The 23,942-nt window shown below is 54.1% G+C and overlaps 1 protein-coding gene across 4 annotated transcripts in view; it reads right to left on the bottom strand.

Annotated features, from left to right (window-relative positions):
• SORL1 (sortilin related receptor 1) overlaps window positions 1-22,449 on the bottom strand; it is a 175,789-nt gene extending 153,340 nt beyond the window's left edge. The window contains 2 exon segments of one of the 4 annotated variants that reach the window (NM_001082664.1): window positions 5,764-5,880; window positions 21,993-22,449. In NM_001082664.1, the coding sequence (NP_001076133.1) occupies window positions 5,764-5,880; window positions 21,993-22,277 (402 nt within the window). In that variant the 5' untranslated portion in view covers window positions 22,278-22,449. 4 annotated transcript variants of the gene reach the window in all.
• Between the last annotated feature and the right edge of the window lie 1,493 nt (window positions 22,450-23,942).

Below are 23,942 nucleotides of genomic sequence, written 5' to 3'. Positions count from 1 at the left end.
GCAGAATAGCTCTCTCGCTGCTCCACTCCCAAATGTCCCACACCCTGGGACTCTGAATGTGGCTTCCGCGATACTAGTCCCTGATGTCCTGAAATTACAGAAATTACCAGAAAACCCCCCAAGGAGAAGCACGCACCTCCTCGGCTGGCCCCAGGCATGCAGGGAGCGCCACAGCCACCGCCGCCTGGGATACACTTGCCCCTTTTCCAAGGCCAAGGCGAGTCCCCAGGGCAGGAGGCCAAGGAGAGAAACAGTGATAATAACCTCACCACGCTCGCTTAACTGTTTAACAAATGACAACCAGAGGCAGAGAGAGTGTGGTCGTCCAAGGGAAAAAGGGTTGGGAATTTGTTTTGCCATCTGTTGAAATGTCGCCCAAAGGTAATCCAATCCTTCATCCCACATCTGGGAAGTCCTGTCCTTACCCACAAAAGGAAAACCCTCCCGTGTCCCCACCACACAGTCCAGGAGATGAGATACGGTGTGATGAGATGTCACGCCGGAATCCCTTCTCCCGCGCGGGGAGGAGGGGCGAGGATTCCGGAGGACCTGTGCCAACACACCCGGCTGCTCCCCTGCTTCCGGGTTTTTAGCCTTGCAGAAAGCAGCAATGAGACACAACCGTCACTCATCGCTGCTGGCTGTGTGCAGATGCAGAACTAACCTCTTCAAAGGCAGGCAAGTAACTCACTACAACCTTATGTGGCAAATGCCGTGATTAAAATCCCTTTACAGAGGCCAGTGCTTGATGTAGCAGATAAAGCCGCTGCCTGCAGTGCCGGCATCCCATATGGGCGCCGGTTTGAATCCCAGCTGTTCTACTTCCGCTCCTGCTCTCTGCTATGGCCTGGGAAAGCAATACAGGATGGCCCAAGTCCTTGGGCCCCTGCACCTGCATGGGAGACCCAGAAGAAGCTCCTGGCTCCTGCCTTCGGATTGGCACAGCTCCAGCCATTGTGGCCATCTGGGGAGTGAACCATCAGATGGAAGACCTCTCTTCTTCTTCTCTCTCTGTATAATTGACTTTCAAATAAATAAATCTTTGTAAAAGAAAATCCCTTTACAGCTATGACAACAGGGGCAGATGAGATCAGTCACCTGCCACGGGTCCAGCCCAGGCTGCCTGCCTTCAGCGTCAGCAGTGCAAAGCCACTAAACCACCTTGGGTCGGGATGATGTGATGGGCAGTTGTCAGAGATTCTGGACCCACACTTGACCACCTGTGAGACAGGAACATAATTAATATCCTCAGCAGGCTAAAAACAAGCCTGGTAGATGAATATAGTAAGAAGCTGGTCATCTCTCAAATGGTTTAAAGAAGAAAGGATTGAGGTAAGCAATAAGGGGAAGTGGCAGAATCCCTAGAACAATGGGAACTATTAGACTGATCTCAGGAGGTGTGTCCCCAGCCATCCCCCCTAGGCTCAACAGTGCCCGTGTTGAGGGTTTCCGGCGAACCTGGTAGCGTGCCATGCACACTGGGCATGTCAACCTGTGTTTGTAAACATGACCCGATGAAAACCCAGGACAGCAGGTCTGAACGAAGGGAACCGAGGCCACATGTATTTAACAGGTGTCAAGTCGGAAGCAGCAAAACGGACTCTGCCTTCATGAGGGTCTCAGTGGGAGGAACGGTGAGGGACACACAGCCAAGCTTCCTGACCATGAAACACGCAGATCGGGGCTGCCACACAAGCAGCTTCAGGGACCCAGAAGTGTGGAAGCTCAGAGAATCCGTGTGGGGGCAAGACCGAGTGGAACGGTCTCACTTCCACTCTCCTGACCGTGCAGGGACAGGAACAGCCCTGGTTTGGTTCAGGCATTGTGTGAAGCAAGCTGATGGCCTCTCAAGAAGGGAACTAAGACGCCCTCCAGCTCCAACACCTCCCAACTGAACAATCGATGTGTTTCTTTCGCGAGTACAAGTGCAACGATACACTGACAACAGCATTCTGCAGTACACAGTACTCCTTTGTACACAATCTCTCTCTTCATCTTAAAGACCCAGCGAGTGGATCCAGGTTAGGGCACCCTGCTCCACAGCAGAGTACTTGAGTTTGATGCCTGGCTCTGGTTCCCAATTCCGCCTTCCTAGTAACACGGACCCAGGAGCCAGTGATGACAGCTCAAGTAATTGGGTTTCTGCCACCCGTGTGGGAGACCTGAACTGAGTTCCCAGCTCCAGCTTTAAGCGCCCCCCACCCCCGCCAACCCCAAACCACACAGATGTGTGGATACTTGCAGAGTAAACCAGCAGATGAAGGACTCTCGCCTCCCTCCTCTCTGGCCCCCTGGCTCTCTGCTTCTCTCTCTTTCTCCCTGGCTCTCTGGCACGCTCTCGCTCGCTCGCTCCTTCCCTCCCTCCCTCCCTGGCTCGCTTGCGCTCTTGCTCTCTCTCTCGCTCGCTCGCTCTCTCTCTCTCTCTCCCCCTGGCTCTCTGCCTCTCAAATAAATAGACAATAAAACCCCTGCGAATTAGTCTCACCCTCAGTTGACCAGCAACAACACAGGTACTTATCAAGGCTTTCTGGAAGGAGCAAGTACCATTTTAAACCAAAGGGTAAGTGACTGCGTTCCATGACTATGAGCGGGCTGAATGATTCACGAGTGACTGAGACACAGGCATTCCCCACACTGCAGGAACTGCATCAGGGACACCCATCCCCAGACACCAAAATCCATGGATGTGTAAATCCTTTACAGAAATGGCCAAGTATTTACATTGAACCTGGGCACATTCTCCCATATACTTTAACTCACCTCCAGATTACTTAGAATATCTAAACAGGCCGGCGCAGCGGCTCACTAGGCTAATCCTCCGCCTAGCGGCGCCGGCACACCGGGTTCTAGTCCCGGTTGGGGCGCCGGATTCTGTCCCGGTTGCCCCTCTTCCAGGCCAGCTCTCTGCTGTGGCCAGGGAGTGCAGTGGAGGATGGCCCAGGTGCTTGGGCCCTGCACCCCATGGGAGACCAGGAGAAGCTCCTGGCTCCTGCCATCGGATCAGCGCGGTGCGCCGGCCGCAACGCGCTGGCCACGGCAGCCATTGGAGGGTGAACCAACGGCAAAGGAAGACCTTTCTCTCTGTCTCTCTCTCTCACTGTCCACTCTGCCTGTCAAAAAAAAAAATCTAAACAGTGCAAACGCTACATAAATAGTTGCTAAAGTGTACATATATGGGTGTGTCTATATATGTTCAACACAAAGCAATTTTTCCCAGGTATTTTCAATCCATGCTTAGTGGAATTCTCAGATACACAGACTCCCCCAGGGCGAGGGCAGGTGTGGGGGGAGGCCTAAAAGGTACAGGAAACACTTCCACATCCGGCACTGTTCCGGGTGCTCAGGCACTGCCTCTCGCTGGCTTAATATGCAGCAAACGACCCAGCAGGACACTGGGTAGAGTCAAGATAAGCAACATCTATTGTTTCCTTTCATAGACTTAACACAGGAACTGTTCACAGGATCACACTGGCTACAAGCTCGTCAGGTGAGGATTATTCTTTGTTCTTCCCCCTCTGTTTAAGAACAAACCCTCCAGGGTTCCAGCCTCCACATCCCTCTCTTTCCTACACTGCATACGCGTGGCCTTGGCCACTCTCCAGCACTCACACAGGCCCTCCCAGCATAGGTTCTCTCCCTTCTGGGCTGAGGCCCAGGTTCTTGGTCTTCTTCAAGGCAGGCTGGGATGGCGACAGCTCCAGCACCACCTCCTCCTGCCTCTGAGTCATCATTTATTTTTGCATTAACTTTTCACATCAGAGCTCCTTGGCTGCCTCTGCCAGTTCTCCAGTGCCATTTGTGTACACACGGAGGAAATGTCTGCCACCCGATTTATTAACTCTGGCCATGAAGTGTGCTTTCCATTTTATTCCAGAACAGTTTATCACTTCAGATGTCCAACGGGCTCTCAGTGCGCCACATCCAGACCTCCAGACAGAGGAGGGTTCCCACAGGCTGGCGGCACTGAGGAACAGCAACCCTGGTTTATCTGGGATGCAGGGGGAACTAGGAGGTGCGGTGTTCAGTTCCAAGGCCCTTATGGTCATGCCACATCGTCACCCACTTGGCAACCCCGACACCCCCACTGACACTCTGGATGCCCTCACACAAAATCCTCTGCGCCTCTGAGCTCCTGTATGCCCACAACACCAGAAGGCAACCGTTAGAAACAACTTTTCCAAGATAAAGATCTTAAGTGTTCATTTATTTGAGAGGAAGACAGACAGACAGCGTTCCCATCTACTGGTTCGCTCCTCAAATGCTCCTGACAAACAAGGCCGGGCCAGGAACTCAACGTAGGTGTCCCATGCGCATGGCAGGGGCCCAAGCACTTGAGCCATCACCTGCTGCCTCCCAGGATGCACTCCAGGAGGAAGCTGGATAAGAAGAAGAGCTAGAACTCAAACCTAGGCACTCAGATATGGGATGTGAGTGTCCCCACAGCTAGGCCAAATGCCCGCCCCATGCCCCATGGCAGCGAGTTTTTTAAATGCCTAAAAACCATGAAGACTCCTCAATACAGGTAGTACAGAGTGAAATCCAGGCAGCAACTAGTCTAAGCACAGGTGCTTACAGAGAGCCTCACGGGGCCACCAGAGTCCCACGTGGCTGGCTGCGGCCACAGCTACTGACTGCAGACTTGGGTCACGTCGATAAAAGGGCCAAAGGCATTGCCCCAAACACGTCTTGTGCTGCCCTGGAGCACTGCCCCATGGCTGCCCCACACGCACCAGCTCAGACCCACGCTGCACAAAGGCTGCCCAGCCCCACATCCAGCCCTTCCGCCCTCCCTCTCCGTGGCTGCCCTCAGCCAACTCACTAGGAAACAACCCCTGGGGCTCCCTCCAGCCCTTACCTCTGAACACATCCACCCCCAGCAGTGGACAGACAGAGGAGGGTCTCAGGGAGCTGAGAACTACAAGTGTAACCTTAGGCTGAGGTGAAAGTGCGAGCAAGCTCAGCAGGGGGTTTCCTCTGCCTATCACACAGATGACCACGGGGCTACAGCAAGTTGTTCTGTCCACAGCCCCACCCTGTCCCCATGACCCGGCTCCCCGATGCAAGGCAGGGGCTGTGCCTCTTCCGCGTAAGAGTTCTGGGGTAGATGCCACAGACTTTGGACCCAGGGCCAGCTTTGGCTTACACATGTTTTACTTGGCTCCCATGGTGTTTGCAAAAACTATACGTTAGCTGCCAACTTGTAAAACTCAGCAATTTTCACATAAAAATCCAGACCTCTGGACTTCTCTTAAAAATAAATAAATAAATCAGAAGATCTGGAAAAACATCAGGCCCTGCAATGCGCATGGCAACCAGAGTCTAGAACAGCCTAGAACAACCTAGAATAGCTACAGCACCCTTAAAAGTATTGCTTCTACAGTTTGTCAAAGTCCCCTGCCCTCCCTAGCGCCCCTCCCACACAGAGACCAAGTGTTAATCACCACATTCAAATTAAGATCAGGTGACTGTTTCTAGAATCTGGTTCTAGAAAAAATTGGGAGAGACCAATTTCCTCAGTAGAGGTAGCCTCACTCCTGTCCTTTACCTGCCTGGCCTCTCCCAGGCCTTTGAGTTTGTAACCCTTTTCTCTGCAAAGCACCTACCCTGATAAACATCTCTATGGCCAACTATCAGGGCCGGTGTTAAGTCGCCACCTGAGACATCAGATTCATCCATTATTTTTCCTGGCACAAGAATCCCAGAGAATCAGGAAAGGGCATGTCAACAGCACCGAGCAGCACCCAGAGCCACACAAATACTCACATCACTGCTCCTGGGCCTGGCCAACGCCAGGCTGTCCCGGGCCAAGGCCACGATCACGTTGCTTTTCTCTCCGGCCCAGTGCACCACCATCTGATTGTGGGAATCATTGAGACTGACCTGAAAGACACCAGCAGAGGAAAATCAGAGGCCAAAGAAGCAATGGCCACACACATTCTAAACAAGACGCGCCCCTTACCCATCACTCAGGAATGACTAAGAAGCTCACACCTGAAGCTCACACCCAGGCCAGGGTGGTCCAGGCTCCCCCACCCACGAACACGAGCCTCCCACTATCTTGGTGATAACTGGACTGCAGGAAACCTTCTCCCACCCTCACTGGCACACCCACAAAGCATTTTCAATATTTGTGATATCAGAGTGGTGATTCGGATCCTTACTCCATACCTAAGGACGGCATGCACTTCTGAGGTTAAATCCACTGAAATACCTCACTCAACAGACTCCTGTTCAAACTAGCAGATGCACCTTTCTTCACTTTTAACTCATAATGAGAAAGGAAAGGAAGGCACGCACCATTTTTTTTTTGCTTCTTTTTTTGGATTTTTATTTTTGAAGGCATCTTGAGCAGGGAAATATTTTCCAGAACTCATAGAAATGACCTGGAACTATTGCTAACAGTACTTCCCATGAAAACCAGTAAGCAGAAAGGTTACTTAGTACCTACCTATGTGCCAGGCAAGGACACGAACAAAAACACCCCGTCCATGGGAGTCGACCAGGGAATCTCTGTCTGCCTCCTCGGCCCCCCGAGGACCTGGGAGACTCCTGTCCAGGCCACAGGCAGCAAGGTGTGGCCCTGGGCCCTAGTGCAGTGACTGGACTGTGACACAGCTCGCATCTGCTGACTCATTCCCCAAAATGCCCAAGCAAGCAGAGCTGGTGCAAGGCCAGAGCCAAAGCTGGGAGTCAGGAACTCAATCCGAGGTCTCTCCACCTGGACGGCAGGAACCCAGCCACTGACCCCATCACTGCTGCCTCCCCAACGCTGCAAAGCAGGAAACTGGAGTCAAGAGCCACAGCCAGAAACTGTGACCAGGAGCTCCAATACAGGGCATGGGCAAATGTTTAACCACTAGGCCTCACTGCCATCTTTAAAAGAAACTATTTGTACATCTAATACTGAGAAAAGAAATAACCTAAAAAAATCAATTCTCTTGCTTTATGAAAAACAACCTACATTGCTTTTATTTTTCTTATCTCTCCATTCCCTGAAGGACCCCAGTTGAAGAACACCCAAGTAACGCCTTTCACCCACTCAGTGTAATGACCAAACTGATGGCAACTCAAGCTGAGCATCCCTTATCTGAAAATCCAAAAGTCCAAAATGCTCCAAAATGCAGAATTGGGAGCACTGACATGACACTACAAGTGGGAAATTCCACACTGCGAAAGCCTGCTTCATGCACAAAATTATTTCTATAAAATTACCTTCGGGCTATGTGTACGAGGTCATCGTGTTTAGACTCGCCTCCCCATCCCCAAGATGGCTCATTAGGTTTATGCAAATCTTCCAAAATACAAAACCCAAAACACTCTGGTCCCAAGCATTTTGGATAAGGGACACTCAATCTGTTCTAACACAATTTCTGAGAGCTGGTGCAACCTTCAGACACAGGACAAAGTCCCCCAGATGAGAAGCAAGTGCAAGCCACGCCATAGAGAAGCCTCCTCGACCTCTGCTGTTTCAGGCACAGTTCTGGGGCTCCAGGAGCCTCCCTATCCACCCCACCCACCAGCTTTTGCCCTGATGCAAGTTCAAGTCCACCTGGCCTCTGAGCCGTATTCTTAGCAACGTTCCGCAGCAGAAAAGCCTCCCCACCCATAGCTCCTTTCTCTTTGGCTTCCCTTCCTTCCCCACCCCCACGCCCTGACTTTCCCCACCCACTCCTGGAGGTGCTCAGATGTCATGAGGGAGAAGAGAAACACCTGTACCACAAACTTGGCAGCCAGACTGACAAAGGAGCTAATGCGTAACGACGCTGCTTTGGTTTGTAAGCACCTGCTTCTAATTTGATCCAGGAGCCAAACTCTTTGTGCAAAGCATTGGGAAGGAGACCTCTTTAGAAATGTTTTTTTTTTTTTTTCGGAAAAGCTGTCATTCTAAAATGTCCCTTCTCATTCCCAGATGAGTAAGTCCAGGCAAGTATCAACAGCAAAGGGCAAATAACAAACAAATACTTACATTACTTCACCCAGAATGCCACAGCGAGAAAGCAGCTAAGGGCTTCTACAGGTCTCTGCAACCTGCCTTCCCTTTTCTGTCTGCTTCCAGCCCAAGGCTCTGGGAAGAATCCGGAGGCACCCTCAGATGCAAAGCCCACCAGCACAGATACCGGGGAGAATTCCAGCCCCAAGTCTTCTCCCCTCCAGCCCCTTACCCTTGGAACCAGAAGGGAATGAACAGAACTATCCAAATGTCACTATGGGTACAACAAAGGATTAGGAACCTAGCAGAAAGGTGCAAGTTCGCTCCGTGTGGCATGAAAAAGCCCTCCACCGTCCAACCTGGTCATTCTCAGAGCTGCCCCGGGAACATGCTCCCTTGGCAGGCAGCCATCAGCTGATGCTCCAAGCAGGACACAGCTTTCAGCAATCAGAGGGGAAAGGAGCCTGCAAACAGTGGGCTGAAGCCCACCTTCTCAGACGACAAGAGACTCCCGAGACCCTAAGAGGTAAGGGACGAAGGACAGGCATCAGAACCTGCAAGAGGCTGGTCACCAAGGCAGGCTCAGTGTCCCGCCCATTACGAAAAGGCAGCCTTTTCATTCAGCTTGTCCTCTGGCTCCCAAGAGCAGACTGTCAAAGGGCAGCCCAGTGGAGGGGGAAAAGAATACCGTTGGCAAGAAACGGCTTGTACGAGGGCCACCAGGCAGGCACTCACACAAACAGTTCCTCTCCGTGGCTTGGCGAGAGAGATGTCAGGCACATCCTGGTCATGAGAATAACTCCCTGGTGAGTCACGGCTGATCCCGGAGGCGGCCCAGGTGCCCATCCCCCGCAACAGCACAGGCCCAGAGGCAGCAGCAGGAATCGATGCGTACACAGGACCCGGGGAGCCAGCAGGCAGGCGGTGGGCGGGCCATAAATTTCATTAAGGCCAAGACATGCATTCTGCACTCTGGTCTCACCTTCCTCCCCCTCTCTCCATCCCCCGCCTCCACAGGGATCTCGTCAAAGCAGGCTCCTCCCACTAGCTCCCCACGGAATGTGTGCCCAAGAAACCAGCAGCCCAGGGCAGCTCCCCGTAATCAGCATCAACCCACGGGTCCCCAGGTCTAGGTCCCTGGACTTAATTAGTGGTTTCCAGTGCGTTTGGTTCCTCTCGCATCCCCAGGAGTCTTCCCCATCCCTGGCTCTCTAAGCAGCTGCAGGCTTCCAGGTCACTCTTGTCTCACTCGGGTCCCACAGACCCAGGAGACTGTGGCCTGGGAAGGGCCAGGATGGGGTGGGAGGGTAGCTTTTCCAAGAACATAACCTTGAGGCACAGCCAGTTAAACCCAGGACCCGGCGCGTGAACAACCTTCCCTCTCCCATCTCTAGCTCACAGGGCATAGCTGCAGCTTGATAAATGAGACCCGATTCATCAAAGCTGTAAAGGCAGCAAGGGAGTGGGTCGGCCGGCTCACCGCAGCAGGCAAACAGAGAAGGATCCCATGCCCCAGCGACTGCTGAACGCAGAAACCACAGCATAAACGGTGTGCAGCCGCTGGGAGGGGCCCCAGGCCTCGGCCAGGCTCCCAGGCAGGTTGTTAGGAGTCAAGATAAGGCTGGGAGGTCACCTGGTTGGGGGGTACTAATCAGAATCACCTGTGAGGACTCCGGTTCAGAAGCCCCCTGATGGGGCCCAGGGGTTTCTCATGATTCCAATCCATTCCCCTGACCCTCGGGTGAGACCTAGACTAATTCACGGTGGACAGAGAATCTCAGCTTTTGGGGGAGAGAGGCGGTGTTCAGTAATCTTCAGTGGTTACCAAGACTCTAGAATGAGGGGTGAACACGGGGCACAAGGATTAAGACGCCACTTGGGACAGCCGCATCCATCCCATCTCAGAGCGCCTGGGTTCCAGTGCCGGCTCCGCTCCCCATTCCAGGAAGCAGCAGGTAATGGCTTAAATACTTGGGCCCCTGCCATCTGTGTGGGAGGTCAGATGGAGCTCTTGGCTCCTGGCTTCAGCCTGGCTGTCTTGGCTCCTGGCGGGTCTACCTGGGGAGTGAACCAGCAGATGGCAGCTCGCTCTCTCTCTCTCTCTCATACATAATTCTTAAAAAAAAAAAAAAAACCCTCTAGAATGAACTAATACATGCTACAGTGTGGATGAGCGATCTGAAAGCCAAACAGGAAAGTTCCCATGTTGCACGATTCCCTGTGTACGAAATATCCAGGAGAAGTAAACACACAGAGACAAAAACTAGATGAGGAGTTGCCAGGGACAGGGGGCACTGATGGAACTAGACTGGGCCAGTGGGTGCACAACATGTGAATGTACCCGGTGTTACTGATTCGCTCACTTGAAAATGGTGAATGCTGGGGCCGGTGCTGTGGCGCAGTGGGTTAAAGCCTTGACCTGAAGCGCCGGCATCCCATATAGGTGCTGGTTCTAGTTCCGGCTGCTCCTCTTCCCATCCAGCTCTCTGCTATGGCCTGGGAAAGCAGTAGAAGATGACCCAAGTCCTTGTGCCCCTGCACCCACGTGGGAGACCCAGATGAAGCTCCTGGCGTCAGATCGGCGCAGCTACGGCCATCTGGGGAGTGAACCAGTGGATGGAAGACCTCTCTCTCTGTCTCTACCTCTCTGTAACTCTGTCTTTCAAGTAAATAAAAATAAATCTAAAAAAAATGGTGAATGTTAGGTGAATTTCACCTGGATTGAAAAAAAGCAGCCTCTCCGACCTGTGTGGAGCACTACACTTACAAGCAAGAGCTGGCAAATAGCAGCGCCCACATGCAGGCAGGGTTTCTTGCATTTCATCTCCTTGTGGGCCCTATGCCCTCCAAACACGTAGCTGGCATGAGTCACAGAGAAGGCAAGCTGGGGACTGGGTCTCCAGCCAAGGCAATCCTTCAAAGCGCTGTCAGCGGCTTCTGCAGAGCCGCAGCGTCCCCACAAGCCTCCGGGACCCGGGCTGGAGAACAGGTCCCAGGCTGGGGGCCAGGGGCCACTGGCGGCTCACCGCCACCCTCACCAGGCACAGCTGGGCACACCCCAGAGTCTGGATTAAACACCAGCCCCGGGGGAAACCCAGACCCTGTGTGTGTGTGTGTGTGTGTGTGTGTGTGTGTGATCTGCCTCACCTGGCTCAGGGTGCAAGGAAGAACCTGCTACCCCCACCCCGCATGCTCTAGGTCCTTACAGAGGGAAGGGGTGGGGCAGAGAAAGTGCTCGTTGCATGAACTGCGAACCCGCTGAGCACTCACGCAGGCCCCAACTGAGAAGTCTGCACTGAGGCCGCCAGGGGCCGGCACCCTGTAGGCACTTTAATTGTTCCCTGTTCCAGTGCACAGAGCATGCGTGGGGAAATGAGGGTTGCAAGTGTGAACCCACAAGAAGTTTCCAGGAAAACCCCCAAAGCCTGTGCAGCCCCTGAAGCCTATTGGGGTACACGGGGCCCCGTCACAGAATGGGTCTTGCTGCTCTCTCCATTCGCGCCTTCTTGCCAGCTGGCCCGGCCCTGGCTCGGGCTGTCCCAGGCACCCCCAGCCTGCTGCAGTTAGCTGCCTTCCAGAACACAGCCCGGGAGGACAGAAGGCAGTCGGCTTCCTTTCTCTGCTTCACCCGCAGTGAAAGACAAAGAGGCGCTCTGATGATTCCACAGTGACAGCTAAAACAAATCCCGGGCCCTTCAGCTCCCCAAAACTCTGCCACAGGCTTGCCGAAACCAGAGCCGGCCTCCGGAGGCCCCGGAATCTCAAGGTGTTCGTCCGACCTAAATGCTAGGGATGCAGACCGCCCCGCCCCCGGCGTCCCCTGTCAAGGTGGCGTCCTCACTATATTTAGGCAGCTCATTACCCTTCGTGGACTCTCGCCCCAGGAGGAGAGCACAATCTAGTTCGTGAGGCCCCAAAGCCACAGCCCCTGCCCACAGAGCCTCAGCTCACTGCCCTGCCATCTGCGCCTGCCTGGGCTCAACTCGTTCCCTGCACCCACACAACTCACATGGACCACTCCGCTGCTGGAACTCAGCTGCCCATTTTACGGATGAGGAAACAAAGGGAGGACGACTTGGGCTAAAACTTGGCTTTTTACCGTAGATCCATGAGGTTTCTATAGATTTATATATATATATATAGAGAGAGAGAGAGAGAGAAAGAGAGAGAGGGAGGGAGACAGAGAAAGAGGCCTTTTCCTTTCTCTTTACCCAAAGGGTACTAGCCACACTCATATTCTGACTTCCGGCTGTCATCTGCAGAGACTTCTCACTCCCGGGGGTTTGCACGGCAGGCAGCACCCGTCTCTGGGCCACTGGTGAACTCACTCTTCCACTCAGCAATGACTTTTGCTCCCATAACAAGCGACATGACCACCCCTTAATCTTCCGGTGTGTATGATACAGGAGCTATCAGAGCCAGGCCATGGAAACCGCGTGCTAGCTGGAGGGGGGCAATCAAGCAGGGAGAAGGAGTATGAAGCAGCTGTCCATCCGCAGGGCCTTCCCGCACGGCGGCAGAGCGGGAAGAGCAGGCACCTCTTCCCCAGAGTGAAGTGGCTGTTGCGCAACAAAGCCAGGGCTCGCCTTCTAAGACGCTTCCCCTGGGAACCCAAAGTCATTGCCACAAGCCCTTTAGTGTGGTTCCAGACCCCTCCCCCAACTTTGCCAGGCTCTGCAGCTTTCCCTTAGCAGCCCCCACCTCCTTCATTCAATGAATATTTACGGAGCACCTCCTGTTGAGCAGATGCCACGCAAGGTGTTAGGGGAAGCAAACTGCAGAGATCCAGGTCCTGCCTTCCGGCTCTTACGTCAGTAGAAGAATCGACTAATGCCATGCTGCCATGCTTGACGACTGCATTCCCCGGCGTTCCGCAGGGGCCCTGACCTCATGGGGGGCAGGGGAGTGGTGGCGAGGGAGGCCTCACTGAAGACAAGGCCTAGGCTGTGCCCACAGTGCAAGGACGAAGACGCAGAAGTGGGCAGAGAAAAGAAGAGAGATCCAGACCTAGAGGAGAGTGGGGAGGGGCAGGGAGGGGGTGGAATGATAGGAGATCTCAAGGTTTTAAATGGGGAGGAATAAAAAAAGAGTCCACAGCCACAAAGCTGTGCCTCCCTGCCGGAGAGCCAGGGTCTCACAGACTGCGACGGAACCAGCCCCAGTCAATTGGAAACCCGTCAGAGGCTAGGTTTGAGTGGATCTCCGGGGCTAACCGGTGGCCTAACTTCGGGGAAGTCCCTGCCAAGCCACGCTGTCCTCATCTGTGAAGGGAGATCAAGGGCCGTTCCTCCCGATCCTCAGGACCCTTGTCGGAACCAGATGGCATCCGCCCCTGAATGCGTTCCAGAAACTCCACTGCGCTACAACATCCTTGCTTTCCACGGCCAAACGGCTCGCTGCCAAAACAAGCCGCCCCACACAAAATGGCTCCACTTTTCCAAATAGCAACTGCGTCACCAGGGGTGGCACGCGGAGGTCTCGCAGCGAGCCATCGAGATCTCCACCACGCCCAAGAGCCCACAGGCTGGAGTCCAGCTCGGAACTCACGGGACTCTTCCCCTCGCTCCGCAGCCCAGCTCAGAACCCTGGGGGACACCCAACCTCAGGGTGCCGAGGTCCGGAACCAAAGTCCTTAAAGGCATCACCTGGGGCTTCCCTCCCACATGTACAGAGACTAAGGGGGAAGGGGGACAGAGACTTCTGGATAACAGGAAATGTCCTTGGGCAACAGGTACCCTCGGAGCATCCTCGGGGGCGTGCGTCTGCCGGCTGATCACCCCCCCCCCCCGGTCTCTACCCACCTGCCCACGTGCACGCCCTAATTTGCACTGGCCTTTCCTGCTGGGCCCCCGGGGCAGGCCCGCACAGACGTGTCTTGCATGCGTCCCTCAGGTTCACAGAGAAACAGGGTCTTCCACATCTGGGTCCCTCATTCCACAGCATCCACTAGAGCTCCCCCAGCAACAGGCCCTGAACCAGCCCTTCTCCCCAAGTGGCTTTTAACTCAGACCTTCTAGGCACAACCAGATCATCCCAGCTTTTCCCAGTTCTTCTGGGCACAGAGGTTTCCTAAGAGCTAAAGGCTTCATCAAGGACCGACACTGTGGTCTAACGGGCAAATCCGCCACCTGCGACGCCAGCATCCCATATGGGCACCGGTTCGAGTCCCGGCTGCTCCTCTTCCGACCCAGCTCCCTGCTAATGTGCCTGAGAAAGCAGTGGATGATGGCCCAAGCGCTTGGGCCCCTGCCACCCATGTAGGAGACCCAAAAGAAACTCCCAGCTCCCGGTTTCAGCCTAGTCCAGCACTGGCCATTGCAGCCATCTGGGGAGTGGACCAGTGGATGGAAGATCGCCCCCCCCCCCGTAATAAATAAATAAATCTAAAAAATATTTTTAAAAAACAAGTTCAGCAGGACACTCTCCCTCAGCTGGCCAGCCCACCAAAGCAGGATGGAACTCACATCAGCAGCCTAGCAGATTAAAACCCAACTGAGGCCCCATTCCTCATTGCATGCCCAGCTTTATTTCACGTACGAATCACTCCTGTTAGTTCAGATACCCGCATCCCACAATCCAGTGTCTGGTTCAATTCTCAGCTCCTGACTCCAGCTTTTCCCTAATGCCAACTCGGGGAGGCAGCAGGGATGGTTCAAGTGGTTTGGCCCCTGCCATACAAGTTGGGAAACCTGCATTAAGTTCCCTGCTCCTGGCTGTACTGTGAGTGTTTGGGGAATGAACCAGCAGATGCGAGCGAGTTCTTGTTCTATCTCTATCTCTCTCTCATTCTGAAATCAATTGTAAAAAGTTCTAATCACATAAGTGGTCTTCTCCTAGGACCCCCTTCAACACAGCTATTGGGGGAAGAAAGTTTGTACTCAACAGGCTAGTCTCTTTTCTTTTCTTTTCTTTTTAATATTTATTTATGTATTTATTTGAAAGTCAGAGTTACACAGAGAGAAGGAGAGGCAGAGAGACAGAGAGAGAGAGAGAGAGAAAAGTCTTCCATCCGTTGGTTCACTCCCCAGTTGGCCGCAACGGACGGAACTGCACCGATCCGAAGCAAGGAGCCAGGAGCTTCTTCCAGGTCTCCCACTGGGGTGCAGGGGCCCAAGGGCTTGGGCCATCTTCTACTGCTTTCCCAAGCCATAGCAGAGAGCTGGATGGTAAGTGGAGCAGTCGGGACTAGAACCGGCGCCCATATGGGATGCCGGCGCTTCAGGCCAGGGTGTTAACCCGCTGCACCACAGCGCCGGCCCCTAGTCTCTTTTCTAAACAGCCGAAGCTATATCAGAGGGGAGGGGTAACAGTACACTGGCCCCTACACAGCACAAAACACATTCGATATACGTACATCTTTTTATTGCCCTTGTCTGCCACTCAGCTTTGGGATATAATCACATCAGCCTGCCTTTCTGAGAATGCGGAGCTGTGTTTTTAATCTAATTCAGGGGACCGGAGATAAATCATTGTGAAGGGTCCCGATTTCCCAAGCCAAGAGCCTGCAGCGGCAGCAACGGCAACAGCATGCTAAGTTAAAGGGCCGGCGGGCTGGGGGGCACTTCACACACAATGACGAAGACCACACGCCTGCAACTGTTTATCTTCGTGCCAGCCCAAAGGGGTGAGGGGACGAATGGCAGACCCAGTGACGTCAAGGTAAGTCAACAAGAGCACAGGAAGCGAAGGGCAGGGCGGGGAGATGGCCCCGCTGTTAAGGCACTGTTTACACCTTTCGTTGCCGTACTCAACCTGCAGGATCTGATCTGCACAGGACCTCAGCACAGCCGGATGCAAGTGGGCTGCTCGCGCAGGGCCAGATCGGAAGTGAAGGCAGTGAGGGTGGGTTAGCCCCTGCGAATGGTTGGCTTGCAACAGTGGAGTGACGGACAGAATGCGGTACCTGTGCAGAGGCATCCCCTAAAGATGACCACAGTGCCCAGTCTGCCTCCTCGGTACCCTACCCTTCCCAGGGAGGAGGGGCCCCTGTCTTCCAAGCCCTAACTTAGCTGTCGGTAGGCTGGTTTAGAGCAGAGCCCTCCCCTCTTCCTGCCACGCCCGTGTGTGACAGGCACAGTGCAAGCCTGCTGTCTTGGGTGAAGCAGGGGCTGCCCACAGCTGGTCAAAGGAGGCTTCCTACAACCTGACAAAGCCACACGGTCCATATATCAGCCGAGAGTCCCATGTGGCTATCTGACCTCTAAATTCATTAAAACCAAATGGAAAAAATTCTTCAGTCATGCTAGCCGTATTTCAAGTGGTCAGTGGACACATAGAGCTAGCGGACTTACTGGACAGCACAGATGCAAACCAGCGCTCCTGCAGAAAGATCCAGGAAGAAGAGAGAGTCCAGCTCTTGGCTGGGAGCGGAGATATGGGCACGGATGTTACCAATAGAATATCCATTAGCTGGCAGATAACGGAATTTTGTGATTATTTTGTAACTCACTACTGTGGCTGTAATTGCTATGAAGTCCTACTTTTATGGAATCCAGCCCAAAATGCATTCCTCGTGTTACCATTTAACACTTGAGCTTCCTGCAGTAAGACAGAATGAAACCTGAACCATGGTGGTGATGAGCAGCCACCCCGGCTTGTCTGGGTTTCAGCGTCATCAGCCCCTTCAACGCCCGAAGGCCACTCAGGCCACCTCTCCGAAGGCCCAAGGTTCACAGGTCGATAAACCAATAAATTAGGTCGAAATTAACTGCGGCTCATTTTAAACGGAGGGAAATTGATTTTTGCATGTACGTGGCTGGACTGAATATGCCACCTGCCAATGGATTCTGGCAAACGAGAAGGCATGGGAAGATCCCTCTCTTATAAACAGAGTGCCCCACCAAACCACGCCTGGAGAAATACTAATTCCCAAATATTCAAATCAGAGGCGGTGGGCTCTCCTTTGCTTTCTAAACAACATAATACCCCAGTTTTAATACATTTCTAGGGGTCAATTTTCCTCCTGAATGATTGTCAAAAATTCTAAACTCCAACTGGCACTCCCTAACACATTTATGCCAGCCAGTTTCCTATCAGTAGCTCAGAGAATGCTACCTTATTTTAATATCCAGCTAAACAAAATTTAATTAAGGTAAACTGATGCTTTACAAGAAAGCTTTAGAAGGGGCTGGTGTTGTGGCGCAGCATGCATGCAACACTGGCGGCCATGTGGGAGTGCTGATTCCCGGCCAATCTGCTACATTTCCCATCCACTTCCTTGCTGATGCACCCGGGGAAGCAGGAGTCCTTGGGTCCCTGCCACCCACATGGGAGTCCTGTTTGGAGTCCTGACTCCTTGCTTCAGCCTGGCCCAGCCCTGGCCACTGGGGCCACTTGGGGAGTGAACCAGAGCATGGGATCGCTCGCTCTCTCTCTCTGTCACTCTGCCTTTCAAATAAATAAATAAATCTTAAATAAAAAAATGACTAAATATATAGCAAAGGCAAAGAGATTATGTTTTTAGATTTCCTGCTCTCCAGATTGTTAGCAGGCCCTTGTGTCCCTCGGTTACCGTGGACAGCACCGGGCTGGCTCCCTCCATCTCTGCCCTGGGATTAAACAATGACACTACAAGGATGTTCGTCACCTCCAAGGAGAAACAGACGAAGACCTAACAATGAAATACTCCTACAAGATCCATCTTTTGCTCTGGGATGTTTGCTCCCGCTAGGATCTACCTCCTGGATCCTTGGTCTCAGAGCCACTTCTTAAGCATACTATTAACTTCATTTTGCAGAGACATAATATGGAACCCAAGATCTGTGAGCTCCACGTGCTGACATTCTCACAAATCCAGAGGACTGCTCTCGGCATCTCCCCAAGTTAGGAGAGAATGAGAATGGGTTTTCTTTTCCTTGGCCTGGAGAAAACACAGCCATCCATTCTAGCTTATGACACTTCCGGTAACTCCCTGATGCCACAAACACATTGTACAGCTCAAGTTAATCTCATGAGTCATGATACCAGGGGCTACAGACAACAGAAAGTCTCTGATAATTGAAGTTCCGAATCTTAGCTACATACACGTTGTCCATGCATAAAACATTTCCGGAAGGACATACAAAAAATGAATGACAGCGGACGCCAAGGGGGAAAGGCCTCTGGGTGAGTGGAAGGCACAGGAGGGAAACAATTTTACTCACCACTACCATGAGGGGCTTCAAAAAGTTCATGGAAAATGGAACAAAAAGCTAAGTTGGCCTTGGTGCAAAAAAACTTGGAATCATGCCTAGTTTTGTCATAGCACTCATTTCCCAGGAACCTGTCGCAGGGCCCGCACACTTTTTCTGTGCACCTTCTTGTCTAGGTGATCACGCACTCCCCACAGAAGGCTAAGTAAACAAACCGGATGCTTTCCCTTTTCCTCCCTTCCCTCTCACTTGCTCACTCCCTCCTTGTGCCCTTTGCCTCCTCTCCTTCCACTTCTCAAGAGCCTCACCCTCCAGGTCTCCAGGTCCCTAAAGAGTGGCCAGAGACTCAGCAGAGCTCTCTAAGACATGCCAGGTGCAACCGGAGGCGTTGTCCCCAAGGTCACGTCCCTTCTCAAGCTAACCCATGCAGGAGCCAACCCGACATGGGGACGGCTTTGCCTTCTCGTCTTCTTCAGGAAGCGTCCAGGTCAAACATCCTAACTTCAGAATCAACCAGCCGGTTCCTTCCCCAGCAAGTGTATCCTGCAAGAATCTGCTCAGGGAAGATCCAAAGGCCCAGCCCCAAAGGAGGCCCTTTGTCCTGCGGCCTCGTGCTGTAACAGACACTGTATTTTCAATCTCAAATCAGGACACTGAATACTCCCCGGCCACCAAGATGCAGGAATTATGAAGAGAGAGCTTGTTGGAAGGAAAATAGACCTGGAAATCCCGTCCAGCTCTGTGCACGTCATCCAAAGGATTTTTTTCCCCAAAACAACACCCTTAGGACAACCAATATGATAGCCCGGATAGGGCCGGGTCTATCAGACAGAATCCTAGCTCTTCATTCCAGATGACCCCCAGAGAGCACAGGGACATCGGGGCTCCACTACCAGGAGCCCTGCCATCTGCATCCTCACCACTGAGGGACCCAACTCACACTGCACTGCCCCCTCCATTTGTGGGCTCGCCACCATCCTCCTCGTGCATAATGAGAAAGAGCTCAAGGCCTCTCTTCTTCCAGGTGGGCAGCTGGTCCACAGTTACCCAGTTAAGGGCCTCCTCAGTGCCAGGGAAGCGGGGACAAACCAGATCCAGGCTCTCAAGGAGCAAACGGGGCCATCAGAGTTATCACAACACCAGCAGTACGCGCCAAAGAATTCTTCCCACGGGAGCCTGGCAGCTACTGGTTGGATGCTAAAGAATGAAACGGGGGTTTTCTAGGCAAGGACAAGACTTGGGAAGGTGGATGACAAAGCAAGCACAGAGGCATGCAGGATGAAATTCAGGGACGCAAGGGGTACGGAAACCCCCTTCTCAGCCTGGCCTTTTCCTAGAAAGGGCTCAACTTCTAAAGTCTGAACCTGGGCAGGGAAGTTCTAATATCTGCTTTTCACCACTATGGCCATATGCTATCATTACAAACACGGCCCTAAGTAGTCATGGCGGACACTAGTCTCCCTCCCTGGTGTCCTGTGCCTACACTTACTGGCTCCCTCTGTGTGTCTGGACCTGCATCTTCATCTCCTTAAATGTTAAGGTTTTTTGAAAGCAGGGATGAAAGTTTATTCCTCACCACATGTGCACCTCCATAGGACCACACTCCATTCCAGCAGTACGACTGGAAAACAATGCAACTCCTTGGGTTTACAACTGGAAGGGGGAGAGTGGAGAGTTTAAAGTGGATCTCGGCTGAGGGCTAGAAGTAAAACGCCCATGATTGAGAGCTCTCACCCTGATACTCTCCAGAGTGAAGGGGGCACTATTTGTAGAAACCAGGTCTGTCCCAGGGAAAAACAGGTCACGGCAAATGGAGATGAGCCGCTCTGGGGCCCCAAGGGGCCCCTCGGTCACCGATTCCGGTGCCTGCAGGTTGCAGGGGCTGTGCCACGCAGATAGTTCTTCCTTCTAGATCACTCAAATCCTTAATGATTTAAATTAATCCCACTTTGTATCAGCCTCAGGGCAAGAGAGAACAATGGCAAAGGAAGACAGCCACAGGGAAGAAAATTATGAGGCCCACAGCTAGTTCTCCTTCCTCCAGCAGAACCCAACTGTCTGGTTGGTCCAGAAACATAAAAGCAGACGGTTTTGGAGTCTCTCCCAATGAGAACAGAGTTCATCTCTCGCTTGCCCCAGTTCCCCGGGAGACTTTCACAAACCAAACCCAAAGAAGAAAGGGCACCTGTGCACGTAATTCTGGAACCAGAAAGCCCTTGCCTCGCCCCAGAAGACAGCTTCAGGGGTCCTGTGTCCCACCCTTCCCCACTGCCAGGCCCCAGTGGTGCCGGGCTAGCCGGGGAGAGGCAGGGAACAAGGGAGCTTCTCTTCTCCCCTCCCCCAGCTTCCAGCGTCCCAGGCTGGCATCCCTGTTGAGAGCAGGGACCTCGCTGACTTCTTTTCAACAACACACAAAAAAGAAGTTTCAGAGGGGAGTGGGGAGGGGACTAGGATGTGGGCGCCAGAGGCACAGAGCACAGGGGCTCAGGCAGCCTGCACCCCCCACCCCCACCCCCCGCAGCTACCGGCTCCCTGGCACCAGCTCTGGTCCAGGATGAGGGTGGGTGGAAAGCACACACTCCCACCCACTCACCACCCCCCTCCTCCCTCCGTAGCCAGATGTAAATATGTAATATTTAAATGTGTAAATACTTTGGCGAGGAGGTATTTAAGAAGCACTGTATAAAGACAGGGTGACCATGGTCCCCCAAGGGCCCCAGGGACAATGCAGGCAACGCTTCCCGGCATGACCTTGGACTAGTCACTGCACCTTGAGACTGGCGGTGCCTTCTCCAGCAAAGCGAACCATAAGGTGACACGGTTCACAAGGATCTTCCTGCTCCAAGGGTTGAACATTTAACTCTATAGATGTCCTGAAGAATTGGCTGAAGCTAAGTCAGGGAAGGCTGCCAGAGCTCAGGGGAATCTTTCCCACTGCAGTTTTAAAGGGGTCTCAGAAACGTGCCTGTATACCACCACCCCACCCTGTGGTCCCATCTCTCTCTCTCTCTCTCACACACACACACACACACACACACACACACCACCAACACCTTCCACTTTCACCGATGTTAATCTTAACCTCACGACTGGGAGTCTCATGAGCCAATACACAGTCAATTGAATTTTGCCAGAGCTGATACTAACCTAGGAACCCAGCCTGCAATTCCTAGCAGTAAGTCTGGCCATGAAAGCGAAAATTCATAGGACTTATGACCTGATCAACCCATTGCCCGGATAGGAACAGATCACTTATTCGGTAATAAATGCCCACCAAATTTCTTGTAGTTTTATCCCCCCCCCCCACATCCCCAAGTGCCGGGAGGGGGGACATTCTTGTCCAAAAGAAAGTCAGGATGCTGAAGGGGGTGTTGAGGACCCTACAAAAGTAAAAAAAAAAAAAAAAAAAAAAAAAATCCGGCCCTTCCACTTGGCGCGCACACCCGTCCGGTGCTGCCTCCAGGAGGCAGGCGGCAAGGCTTGCCCACCTTCCCGGCGGCTCAGCGCGGAAACCCCCTGCTCCCGCCGCTGGCTTGCGTGTGCCCCAACCGCAGGGCGCCCGCCGCCGCCGCCGCCGCCTCGCCATACACCGGAGAACGCCCGCTGGCCATCCGGATCCAGACCGGAGCTGCCCGCCTCCCATACCTGCCGTAAACTACACCGGCGTGCACACGCCCGGGGGAAATACGCACAGCTCCCCAAGAGTTACGGGGAATACGTTTATCCAAATGGGCAGGAAGCAGGAAAGGTCAATGCAATTCAAGCGCGGTCGGTTGTACTCATGTGAAGAGGGGAAAAAAAAAAACAAATGCAAGCCGGGAAGTCCCCAGCGGTGCCTGCACCTGGGAGGCGACCGCAAAGGATGGATGCGGGGGTGAGGAAGTGCGGGGAGAGGAAAGAGCTGGAGGCGGGCGGGTTGCAAAACGGCTCACCTGTCCGTACACCTTGATGGGCTCGGGCTGCAGGGCAGCGCTCCGTCTCCTCCGGAGCGGCTTCTCGTCCGCCCGGCTCGCCCCCCTGGCATCCCCGCGCTCCCACAGCCGCAGCTCGCGCGGGTCGCCCTGCACCACGCGGAAGCCCCGCTCCTGGGGTAAGGGCGCGCGGCCGCCGTGCAGTGTCCGCGTCCACACCTCGCAGAGAGCCCCGGGCGGCAGCAGCGCGACCAGGGTGAATAGGAAGGGGAGTCGCGACTCCCTCCTGCTGCTCCGTGTCGCCATGTTCGGGCGAACGCGGCTGCAGGTGGCGCCGCCGCCAGGAGAGAATGTGCAGCGCGCCGCCGGCCGAGCGGCGGGGCCGGGGCCGCGCGCGCGCCGCTCCCGGGGCTCCGGGCAGCCGCTGGGTCCCGCTCGGCGCGGCGCGGCGCGGCGCCGTCACGTGTGCGGCTCGCGGCGCGTCCCCTTCGCGCACTTTCTCCGCTCGGCCGCCCCTGCCGCGGCTCCGGCCCCTCCCCCGGCCGGGATGGGGAAGTCAAGGCAGCAAGGCGCCGGCCCGCGAGGGTGCGCCCCCTTCCCCGGCGGGCACACCTCGTGGGCCTCCCTCCCCGTGGGGAAGACGCCCGCTGTGGAACTCGCTCGCTCGCTCGCTCTCTCCGGAGTTGGTTGCCCCGTGTCGTGTCGAGGTGACCCTAAACCGCGGCTCCCGTGACCATTCCCTTTCCTGGCTACACACACATACACACACACACACACACACACACACACACGCTGTGCGCCCCACGACCACCTCCCTGGGCCCTGGCCCTATCTCCACCTCCAAGGAACAGCACAATTAGCTCCCAGGATGCCACCAGAGTCCAGATCTGAGCCTGTCCGTTGTGGGACCCACATGGTTTCAACTACACCAAGCACCTAAATGTATTTGGAGTGACCACAGCCCAAAACTACTCTTGATAAACTTATCTGCTCCCGCCCCCCCCCCCGCGCCCCAATGCATCAGAGCCAACAAAAACAAGAGTCTGAGGAGGAACTGGCCAGACCTGGACAAGCACGCCGTTCCAGCATGCGTGTCCCGCACGCCTGAATTCCTCTGCACCACACCGGGCAGCAGGGTGGCTTGCCTGTGACCCCTCCAAGGTGACCAAGCACTGAGCGCCACGACCTCAGCAGTAACACAGGCATGTTCACCAGTCCCTTCAGCCAGCAGCCAGCAGGGCTCAGAGGCACCTGCTGGCCGCAGCAGGGGCAAACACCCAAAGCCCAAGGGCAGTTTCAGGGAGCTCTAATCCAGAGCCTTCTCAGAACCACTAGGAGGTTAAACCGCGGCACAACCAGGGAAAACCAGGCTTTTGCAGGCTGGAGGGAGCAGCTAAGGTTTAGGTAGTCCATTGTATGTTCTCCTGGGCTCTGAACTCAGATCCTCCTTGTTGATAGGACTAAAGAGCATAGAGCGGGGCTCAGAGAGAGACCGCTTCCATAGTGGTGTAAGAGCCGTTGCTTTAGAGGAAGGAAGGGGTGGTCAGCCCAGTTCCCCCAAAGCCCTTGTCATCCTCAACAAGGCACAGCAGTGTGGCTCCTTCCCGTGCCCAGCTCAACGGCTTCCCCCTTCCTCACGCCGCCTTGGCCCTGCCAAAGGAGGGTGCAAGGGTTCGAATGCTTGTGGACCCTCTGAATCTGTGTTGCAACTGATCTCCATTGCGGTGCTGTTGGGCGGTGGGGCCTTGCAGAGGTTGGTGAGCTGTTAGGAGGGATTAATCCGTTTCTCATGGGAGTAGCTTGCTCAGCAGAGCTGCTTCCCAAGCAGGGCCACCCCCTGTGTTTCGTCTCTTCTGCGTGCACTTGCTGGCCCTTCCGCTTCCCACCACGAGTTGAGGCAGTCTAAGACCCTTGCCAGAAGCTGAGCCAGTGCCGCCTAGGCTATACTCTTGGACTTCGCAGCCTCCAGAA

The sequence above is a fragment of the Oryctolagus cuniculus genome, chromosome 1 (assembly GCF_051225735.1).
Source record: "Oryctolagus cuniculus isolate XC-2025 breed Fujian yellow rabbit chromosome 1, ASM5122573v1, whole genome shotgun sequence".
NCBI classification, from domain to species: Eukaryota; Metazoa; Chordata; class Mammalia; order Lagomorpha; family Leporidae; genus Oryctolagus; species Oryctolagus cuniculus.
The sequence above is the reverse complement of the archived record's forward strand: the minus strand, read 5'-3'. Positions and strand labels throughout refer to the sequence as shown.